General features: G+C 42.6%; 4 protein-coding genes across 4 annotated transcripts; 3 read left to right on the forward strand and 1 right to left on the reverse strand.

Annotated features, from left to right (window-relative positions):
• Positions 1-1,014: 1,014 nt before the first annotated feature.
• Positions 1,015-1,521, forward strand: IL334_000366 (uncharacterized protein; the record flags this gene model as incomplete). Its single annotated transcript, XM_062932150.1, has 1 exon — positions 1,015-1,521. One exon carries the CDS (start codon positions 1,015-1,017, stop codon positions 1,519-1,521), a length of 507 nt encoding a protein of 168 aa, XP_062788201.1.
• Positions 1,522-3,123: 1,602 nt separating this feature from the next.
• IL334_000367 (uncharacterized protein) lies at positions 3,124-4,175 on the forward strand (the record flags this gene model as incomplete). Its single annotated transcript, XM_062932151.1, has 4 exons — positions 3,124-3,172; positions 3,357-3,660; positions 3,737-3,866; positions 3,939-4,175. 4 exons carry the CDS (start codon positions 3,124-3,126, stop codon positions 4,173-4,175), a joined length of 720 nt encoding a protein of 239 aa, XP_062788202.1.
• Positions 4,176-4,660: 485 nt separating this feature from the next.
• IL334_000368 (uncharacterized protein) lies at positions 4,661-6,882 on the forward strand (the record flags this gene model as incomplete). Its single annotated transcript, XM_062932152.1, has 8 exons — positions 4,661-4,705; positions 4,842-4,888; positions 4,978-5,033; positions 5,174-5,436; positions 5,555-5,706; positions 5,798-6,369; positions 6,468-6,647; positions 6,770-6,882. 8 exons carry the CDS (start codon positions 4,661-4,663, stop codon positions 6,880-6,882), a joined length of 1,428 nt encoding a protein of 475 aa, XP_062788203.1.
• A 375-nt stretch (positions 6,883-7,257) lies between these two features.
• Positions 7,258-10,169, reverse strand: IL334_000369 (uncharacterized protein; the record flags this gene model as incomplete). The annotated part of the gene is made up of 3 exons (XM_062932153.1): positions 7,258-7,927; positions 8,011-9,537; positions 9,724-10,169. The coding sequence occupies 3 exons, from the start codon at positions 10,167-10,169 to the stop codon at positions 7,258-7,260; spliced, it is 2,643 nt and encodes an 880-aa protein (XP_062788204.1).
• Between the last annotated feature and the right edge of the window lie 384 nt (positions 10,170-10,553).

Raw genomic sequence — 10,553 nt, forward strand, 5'->3', positions numbered from 1 at the left:
TACTGGAATAATGGAGAGATTCATTCTATTTGGAGAACGTATGAAGCAAGTTGGTAATCACGTATTAGGGTGACTGAGCACAGGATATCAGATATGCCGATTTCTCAGATATCGAAGAAACTCACTCGTTAGACACCACGAGGTTATAATGGAGCTGAGTGCCTCAATGATAATGACAGACCATATTTCCATATTTCATATTCTGCACGTGAAAATAGCTCGTCGTAGCGCAATGTCCTTTCATTAATATGTCACATCAACGATACTGTGTTGATCAGCCTCTGCTGAAACTAACGGATGTCTGCTGGCTACTTGAAGATACACGGTATGAATGACAGAAGGTATCAGTTTGAGCCACAATGTCATGATAGATCTAGTGTTTCGCACGACAGTTATCATGATTATGCCAAGTGATCAGAGTTGGTCTTCGGTCGTCGACTAAGGTCGTTGACATTTGCTTTCCAATGCGTCCTTTCTACTTGTCTTGGCGAAGGAATCGTATGTACAGTCCGTTCATCCCATCAAGTCGGAGCGTGAAGCTCTCCTTGACATACCATTAATCATGCGCCTCGATGCACAACTATCTTTCTCTTTTCGAAATCTTCCCTGTTACACTCTGCCCCAACTCAATCTGAAGTCATTCAACGCCTTTCCGTGATGAACGCATGCGAGTCTGACACACACACTACTGCTCATTCTGCCGCCATTACCGCGTCTCACACTTGTTCTGACGGCCTCTCATCATCTGTCAAAACAACAATCAACTTATGTCCTTCCAATAGCACTTATCCATTCAATCATAACATTGTCCTCAATCCACCAGCGATGACTTTCGAAAGACCAGAGTATACCGCTGTCGAAGATCTAATCACTAAGACTGATAGATCAATTGTGGATTGGTTGTAATCACCTCAAGCTCGTGATTACGCATCGTACAATGCCAATTTCCATCCTAATTCGAACTTAGTATTTTCTTCCACTGGACATGATGTTCTCTTGAGGGATTTTGGAGAGATGTTGAAACCGATCATCGAAAAGTATCGTGATGCCACTAACGGCAAAGTACACTTGGAAGTCACGTATGGTAGTGAAATAGCCATAGGACCTTATGAGAAAGGATTGGAGCATGCTCCAGGTGGTCATGGACCCCCATCTTGGAATCTGGACCGTCTTGTATCGAAGTCTTCTTGTGAATCATCTATACACAGCAATGCTTCGCAAGTTGATGGTGATGATGATTGTAACAACGAGGAAGACTTCTCCGACAATGATGTATACTCGGAAGTCGGCTCGGATATTCATGAGTGGAATGAGAGCTCTCAACTGTCTGGAAATAACAGTTTCAATGCCTCCAATCCCTCTGGGCATAAGATTATCAACTTAGCCACCTGGCTCGCGAACACTCGTCCGACGTTTGGTACTGGATACGAAGGAAGCGCTGTTGAAGAACCCCTAGAAGGAGGATGTAGATTGCATGAAGGGGATCTACCAGGTGATGGAATGTCTGATGAAGCGCCATAAGTCAAATCCGGATCGTTTTCTTGTGTAGGAAATCATACCAATTTGGAATGAATGCATGATGCGATTCGCACTCCAAGACTTGACAAGGATCACGAACGTGCTGTTCTACTGTACGAGTATCTATCTGAGGCATCGGATCGGCTAAATGAACCGAATTGCATCCAGAAATGCGTCTAAAGCCAAAAGTTCTTTCTCGGTCCGAAAAAATGCCAAGAAATCTTGCGCCTTTATTCCCTTTTCGTTCCCTGTTCCTGATAAAGTTCATTCTTGTTCCATTTTCCCATATACACGAGAACTACGAGCGAGGACGTTTGGCTCGTTAATAATAGAGATCAATCCTAAGCCCCCTTTCAGCGGAATCAAATCCCATGTATGAGCATCAGGGATCCCCGCAACGCCGTTTGTTCAATCAGAAAATTGCAAAAAGAATTCTGCTACTCACCATCCGCAGGTTCTTTATGAAGTTTGCTACGGATCTTGACTACAGTAATCCGCAGTTGACGCACTTCAAAAATCCCAAGACGTAAAAATTGCGAACATATTACGTTCTATACCTATTTTGGGATTCTCTTACGAGTAATCTACGACTCCCCCCTTTGCAGATAACTTACCAAGTAAGGGGACGGGTATGAATGACTAAGTGCCTTGGAGGTTGGAGTTCGTTGAACGTTGAGGGTTTTCTCGAGATAAATTAAAGATACGCCACCCTGATGACACTAATCTTAAAAAGAGATATGTTCAAATAGCTCAACTACAACTAGGTACAACACCATTAAACGTTTTGCTGAGAAACAATTTTAGCGCGTTTGTATATATCCCCATATCAGATGTCCCGTGACCTGTTGACGATAACATGGAGTTGACCGAAATCAGGCATAAATGGGGGGCTTCCTCTCCTATCTTGCCTCACTTTACTTTGAGCCGTCGTTGTATGAAAGCAGTGGATACACCGATCTTCCCTCCCTCCCTTCAGTGAACAAGCGAGAAAGAAGGATGCGAAGTAAGCACCGGTCGAAGCGCTGCCATGTGAAACAGCTGTGTAGTACGATCCCCCCTTCGGAAGTCAGCTCCTGGCTCTCAGGGTTCATTTCATGGGATACAATAAAGACGTTGTCTTTTGAGTTAACATAATAATCCCATCATGCCGAATGCACCTACCTATATAACACCGCCCTTGTCCCTTGCATCACTTTACTCTTTCTCTTTTACTCTCTCTCTTTCACGTAACATCCGTAGTAACGCAACCTGCCGTCGAGCTTTTGAGCATCAACTAATAACCTGTAAGTCAGAAATCTTTACAAGGGATTCGGACTGGCTGGACATAATTCTATCCGATAAAACAGTGTTGTGAGACAAGCGGTACACGTCCGCTTGGGCTAAAATACGTTATGATGGCTGACTTTGGTATTCTCTTCGAATCTCTCCTCATGCTTTCCCCTCGTCATCATCACGATGAACATGTACATTCTTGCCCACACCGCATACATTGCGATTCATACACCACGTCAAAATCCTAAACAAACCAACAAACAAACGGCTGGAACAACGTTGATTCCCTGGCAAATAGTCTTTTAAGAGTAAACCCACCGAGATCATTTCATAATGTTCGGCCTTGTCGCTTTGGTTCCCGTCCTCGGTGCTCTTTCTGCTGGTGAGTAAATATTTTCTTTTCGTAAACACACGTTCTTTGTTTTATACCATGTCTCATGCTTGGCGTTACAACGGGTTTCACCGAGAATCACGCGCACGAGCCTTCGCGCAACTGTCTGATCCGTTCGATGTCATCCGTTCCAGCCGGAACTGTAATGCTGATGATACTATCATATGTATTTTAGCCGCTCTCACTCCAGCTCATATGGCTCTTTTCCCCCGACAAATCGAATCAGCTATTCCATCAGCATGCCAATCAGGATGTACTCAAACTCTTCAGATCTATCAAGCTTGTCAAAACAAGGACTACACCACTTGTTTGACCGTTTGCAACCAAGACACTTTTAATGGTTTCGTTGGATGTTTCGATTGTGTTCTCGAAAACACTCCCTCAGCATCTTCTTCTGAGAGAAGTCAATTAGACTCTGCCATCTCTGAGCTCAAGACCGCTTGTGCTTCTGGTGGTCAGAGTGTTACCGGTGGTCTCAGGTAAGTGATCCTTCTGCCAGCCTACAAGTTTGGGTAAAGATCATCACTGACTTTTACATGTTTGGGTGTTATGTAGTGGAGCCGCTTCTGCAACTGGATCAGGTGCTTCTTCAGGTCTTGTAGGTGGTGCTGCAGGTGCAAGCTTCACTTCTGTTGCTTCAGGCATCACCATCGCTGCTTCAGCTTCTTCAGCCGCCGCTGCAGGTGTAAGTTCATTGCGGTCTATCTAATTTTACTCAAAGTGAATGGGGACTGATAAATGATTCGTTTTCGTTTAGGATACATCCGCTACTGCCGTTGCCGGTTCCGCTGCCGCTGCAGCTAGTTCAGTCGCTGCCTCTGCTGGTGGTGTAGCCTCATCTGCCGCCGGTGCAGCTTCATCTGCTCTTGCTGGTGCTACCTCAGCCGCTGCATCAGCCGCTGCTCCCGCATCAGGCGCTCTTCCCGTCGTCTCAATTGCAGGTGGCCTTGTAGCTCTTGTCGGCGTCGCTGCCGGAATGGCCATTGCTTTCTAACTTTATTAGATAGACCAAGATTGTAGAGATGCGGTATCCATTGCAATCCAGGGAGGACGATTTCGTTTTTTTAACTTTAATTAACAACTTTCCTTTTTCGTTTTCATCTTCTTTCTCTTTTAAGCAACATTATGAGGAAATAAAGTAAATAGGGCGTTACTGGACGAGAAATGCAAACAGAGAAGATATATGCAGTTGAATATGTGCAATTGCATAAGTGTAATGTTGACCTGCCACGTGGGACAATACTTTTACCAAAGAATTCGCTTGACTCGGCTATTACCAGTCTTGGTCCTTCTTTGCATTCAAGTTCTTCGTTAATCCCATTCTTGATACCTGTCAATAGCAACAGATATCTCCTCCTTCATCACAGGAAAGTACGCTCAACCAAGCCACTAGAGCACCGAACGTCAGCGATTTCTCGGCCATATCAAATTCTCTTTTTCGCTTCCATTCCTCTTTCACCTAAACAACCGCTCTTTCAGATGTCAGCGAAACAACCTGTAGTAGGGATCATAGGGATGGGAGATGTGAGTAACGTTTGCATTCTGCACGATGTTCTCGCTACGTACACATCATCCTGAGCTACCCTCTTCGATGTTTTACGAAAACAGTGGATGAACTCTACGTGTAGCTCCTAAAAGGCTAACGTCAATCAAATTGTAGATGGGGAGGATGTACGCTAAACGATTGAAAGCGGGAGGTATAAATACGTGAGTTTTTTTTTCATTTATGTAGGAATATAGAGTCATCGACAGTCACTCAAAGACACCGAAAGCTGAATCGTTTACTCTGGAAATAGGATATATGTCTGTGACAAGCCTGGTTCTTACGACTCACTAGTGAAAGAGTTTGAAGGTCAGTTTATGGGGACTGAATAGCGTTACCTCCAAATAACTCTTTTGGAAAAATCCTCTACTTGATCAGTCGCGATCCACTTGCCCATCACTCGCTGCCTATTTTGTGTCACTTACTTACCTTGATATGAACCGCCGTAGGAACCGGTATAATACCGTTGGAGAATGGACATTACGTATCTCGATTATCGGATTTCATCATTTATTCAGTTGAAGCGGCGGCTTTGACATCCGTAGTTAGGGAATATGGACCCTCGACAAAAGTAGGAAGTGTAGTTGCTGGTCAAACAAGTGTTAAAGCACCTGAAAAAGAAGCTTTCGAGAAATGGTTACCTAGAGATGTGGGAATCACCAGTGTGCATAGTTTACATGGTCCTACTGTAACTACTGAGGGTCAACCTTTGGTGAGTGTTCACATGATAAATTATCTATATTCAAGACATGCAAGATGAAACTCAATCCCATCCAAATGTACAAACTACTCCAAGCCTCAGCTGATCATCATCCTGACACGCTATATAGATAATAATCCATCATCGAGGTCCCGAATCCAATGTACGAATGGTAGAAGATATATTTAGATCATTCAAAAGTAGATATGTCCATTTGAGTTATGAAGAACACGATATGGTCACCGCAAATACGCAAGCAGTAACTCATGCTGCCTTCCTCAGGTGAGTACGTTCGATATAGATATACAATGGATATATCACTTACACATTTGTGTCGTATCTTCACTTTCACTTTCACTTCCACTTTCTTTAGTATGGGAACAGCATGGAGAAATTCATCTTCATATCCATGGGAAACTGCAAGATACGTATCGGGAGTAGAAGTAGTCAAAGTCAATATAACACTCAGAATTTATGCTGCTAAATGGCACGTTTATGCTGGATTAGCTCTATTAAATCCTTCAGCACAAAGTCAAATTCAACAATATTCAAGATCCGTTACTGAATTATTCAAATTAATGGTTGAAAATCGGAAAGAAGAATTGGAGAACAGAGTTTGGGAATCTAGAGAAAAAGTGTTTGGTTGGTCAAAACTGCAAGAACCATCTTCTTCTGCTTCGTCGCCATCATCATCATCATCTGCATCTACCATCACTTCTGATCTAAAGGAAAATGGTGAAATAGGAAAAGGTAGAGATCCAATATTATTAAGTGAAGATATATTAGATCAATTCAGTTTAGGTAATAAACCATCTACTAGAGAGAAAGAAAGTCCAAATAGTCATCTAAGTCTATTAGCAATGGTTGATTGTTGGGCTAAATTAGGCATAAGACCTTATGAACATTTAGCTGTTGCCGGTACGCCAGTATTCATGTTATGGATAGGTAAGAGTCCAAACAATTTTTTTGGGCGGTGAACTAGTAAAAGGAAAAAAAAAAAAAGAGTAAACACTGATTCTGCAATTTTCATCTGCATATAACAGGCGTAGCGGAATACCTGTTCCGTTCACCAACTTTGCTTTCTTCAGCTATTCAAGCAGCTTTATCAGATCGTATACACAGACCGGATGACGTAGAATTCGTAGTTGCTGCAAGAGGTTGGAGTGAATGTGTCAGTTTCGGTAATTTCGATTTATACAAAAAGCGATTCGAAGAAACTTCAAGTAAGTATCTATCTCATGTTCTCTTTTTCCTCTTGATGTAAAGTTCACAAGTCAAGTTCATCATTCTTATGGAGAGGAGAAAATAACGGTATTCAAACTGACACCATCCTGAATTTCATCAGACTTCTTCTCACCACGTTTCGAAGAAGCTACTAAACTTGGTGGGAGGATGATCAAAGCTATTCAAGATATGCAAGCTGGTAAACCAACTGCTGGTCAACCTAATGTACAATGATCAACTAAAATATACATACATGCATACATACATAACAACGCATGTTTGAACCTTGTGGTTCCCTTTTCACGGTGCGGTTTTATTGTCGTCCTCACTTGTATGCACTTTGCTCGATGACATATGTTGATCAATCAATGGCAATATGATACATCTACGATATATCAGAACAATTACCAAATATCGATTACATGACAATGTATATATACAATAATGCTCTACCGCAGATCACAGGACAGCACAACAAACTATCCTTCCAGTAAATCCGACACCAAGCTTATTTCATTTGACTTGAATGTAAATTGAAAGGATGTATACACCTCAGGTTTGTTTGCTTAAACATATATCGATGTTTTAAATCAGTTAGAGTCGTTCGACCTACTCCCTAGCAGTACTTAGTTCGAATCTACTTCCACTACCTCCCAAACCCGTTAAGATAGACGATGAGTTGGTGACTGGAGTTATGGTAGTTGGACTTCCCCTGAGTCCGGTCCCCATATTTACTTTTGAAGCTAAACCTAGACCTAGGTTATTACCAAAACCCATACCTAATGAGCCACCGCCAACGTTGACTTTATCATCGGCATTTTGTTGTTGTTTCAAGATATAGTTCATTTGGTGCAATTCGGTTTCGTCCAGTCTCCTTCCGTTGATCCGACCATGTTCACCACCTCCACCTAAACCGAAACTTTCCACAATCCTAACGTTTGACTCTGATTGAGGTTCATGCACTGCAATATCACCCTCGCGTTGGGTTTGTTCTCCTTGATCTTCCTCATCCTCATCATCATCTGACCCAGATGAACCACCTCTTGGGGAGTTGCCTCTTCTGGATACAGAAGCGGATACGTTCTCACTTGAACCACGTTCCATGGAATTTGAAGTTGATATGCTGTTTTTTGATCGAGACGTTTTTCCCTTTTCAGTCTCCTTTTCTTTTTCTTTGTTATTTTTACCCGGACCTCGTCGTCGAAGTACAGCTTCATATGAACAAGTAGTCTCTCCACGTCGATGACAATGATAACAATTAGGCTTTTCGCCATTGCACCTATTAGCGTAAGCAAGCAAGAGTCAGTGGATTGATTTCATCTTCTTCAGTAATATTCCAAGAAAGAAATGTGGTTCACTCACTTCAATTTCTTGGCTCGACAATGATTGCAGGCAATATTAGTCTTGTCTTGAGCTTGCTTTTGTGCTTTGGTATTTTGAGTCGAAGACTCAGCGGATTTATCGACTACACTGCTTTTAGCACTTGCTGATTCTGCTAATTCATTCTTTCGTCCACTCTCCTCCTTTTTACCTTTGATCTTTCTTTTCTTCTTTTCAGGTTGTTTACTTGTATCAGATGCCTCATGATCTCTATTATCAATCTTTTCATTCTCTATTGTTGGTTTGGCGGTCTTTGACTTTTTTATTTTGTCCTTTTTCAACAAATCAGCTTTGTTGATTGAAGTCGATAGTGAAAATTTCTTGCCTACATCCTTCTTGGACTTGAGATTGACACTCACTTCTTCCGGCTGATTTGATGTCCATTGGCTTTGTGCTTGACTTTGACCGTGACTACTGATTGGGCTGGATGCGACAGTATTTTGAACTCGAATCTTCAGCAGAGGAGGTAAAATCTCTTGTTGTTGGGGTTTCGAGATTGGTATGGTAGAAGAGTAATCAACTGCCCACGGCAATGGTGGAGGGATAGCTTCGTGGGGTCTTTTGTCAGAGAAACCTTGCGATTCCCAAGGAGGCATATGATGGTTTAATCGATGGTTGGTTTGCGTAGATTGTGTATGTGATATCGATGGTGGTGGTGGTGGTGGTGGCGGGACAGAAGAAGAGAAAGAAGATCTTGTAGAAGAAAGCATTCTACTCATATTAGCTTCAATTACATTATTAGGTAATTGTGATTGATCTTGAGTTGGAGGAGGATCAGAGGGATATCTGTAAGTTTGACCTTCACCTAATAGTAAGGGTGAATTTGCTTGTCTCCTCCATGATTGTATTGAAGCTGGTAAAGGTGCTACCAGATCAGGTTGGATTTGAGTTTGTGACCAATCTGATAACTGCTTTTCCACATCTAGAGGATCTATCCTATTTTGTTGTTGAGCGGTGGGGGTGTGAATTGGGGTATAAACAGCAGTTGAGATATCACCGTTCGAAAGTAGAGGTGGGGGTGCTATTGTAAGTGATTGGGAGGGCGAAATATGATATTGTTTGTTTGGTGGGATCCATGCTGAGTCGTTTGATCGAGAGCTCTCACCTGAATGAGATGACATGATAGGTGCGGAGAGAGTCTCTGGACCTCTCGAAGAGATCATCGATCCAGGATACCCTGTGGGTGTAAGGTTTTGACCGTGACCGTGAGATTGAGGTACGTCATAACTCGTTGAAGGGTTCGTGGGATACGGTAAAGGTGAGGTAGAAGTGGAGTAATTAGTTATTGGTGTATGATTAGGATAAGTTGGAATCTGTGGCAAGGGGTATTCGGCTGTATGGTCATATCTATATGATGGTGGAATGGAAGGAGGAGTTGACATGTGTGAATTGGATGGTGTGGTTATTGGAGATCCTCCTGCCATCAATGACATTTTGGTTTCCAGTAGTTCCTGAAATCTATTACCGGTTCCAAGATCGATTTTCGTAGCAGGTCCTGCCCAGTGCGTACTGTGGAAAGATCCATATGGTCAGTTGTGCGGAACGCGATGCAAGAGTGAAAGCGGTTGAGAAGAGGAAGAGGCTCAATGATAGAGGTGACTGGCCGAGTGAGACGCGAGGCTGTTGTGGTTGGAAGTACAAGTTGTGTAATAGGGAGGTTAGAAAAAAGGTTAGAAAAAAGAAAGTCAGACTCACTCTGCTTTTTGATGATCTTTCTGATGACGGTGATGATCTAAATATCCTGGTTCTTCAACATAAGCGGAAACCGTTCTGTTCGAATTAGATATTGTCGATGATAAAGGATATTCATTCGGAACATTCTGTTTATTTGCATTTGCGTTCAAATCATGATATCCACAAGGGATGATCTGGTTTTGATTGGTGTTTTCATATGTTGTTGAAGGTTGCAAGACGTTTGAAGTAGATGGTGTTGATGGCGCGACCGACCAATTCATCCAATTCGGTACAGGTACTCCAGAGTTATATGTACGCCATTGGTCATTCTGGTTGTGAGGGGGAGGGAGAGGAGGAGGATATAGGTATTGAGGATATGGTACTGAGTTAGGATGATGATGTTGATGATGAGTGTTTGATCCAGAAGCTATCGGTTGATCAACTTGATATGTCGGATACGCAGACATGGTGAATGATTATCACCCTTTGGAAGATGTTGGGCAGTTGGTCGTGTGATTGATCGCGTGTCGCCTTTATGTTACAGGGGGTTTAGATATAGATGCGAGGATAAATGAGAGAGATGGAGATGGGGGCAGGATAGAAGGTGGGGGTGATAATGATTGATCAATGCGAATCTTTGCGCCCCCTTTTCTTTGGTTATTCGTTGGATCAACTTGACGCCCTAGAATGTATTCTTGACTCTCACTATGATGCACCTACGCTTCAGACTGCTCTTGTAGCTTATGAAGCGATCTCTCAAGGCTGATCAATGGGTTATACAAAGCATGCGTTGATCAAGTGATGTGAGAAATGATATGAACGATATGAAAGTGCAATGATGAAAACGAGTC

This window comes from Kwoniella shivajii, chromosome 1, assembly GCF_035658355.1.
Source record: "Kwoniella shivajii chromosome 1, complete sequence".
NCBI classification, from domain to species: domain Eukaryota; kingdom Fungi; phylum Basidiomycota; class Tremellomycetes; order Tremellales; family Cryptococcaceae; genus Kwoniella; species Kwoniella shivajii.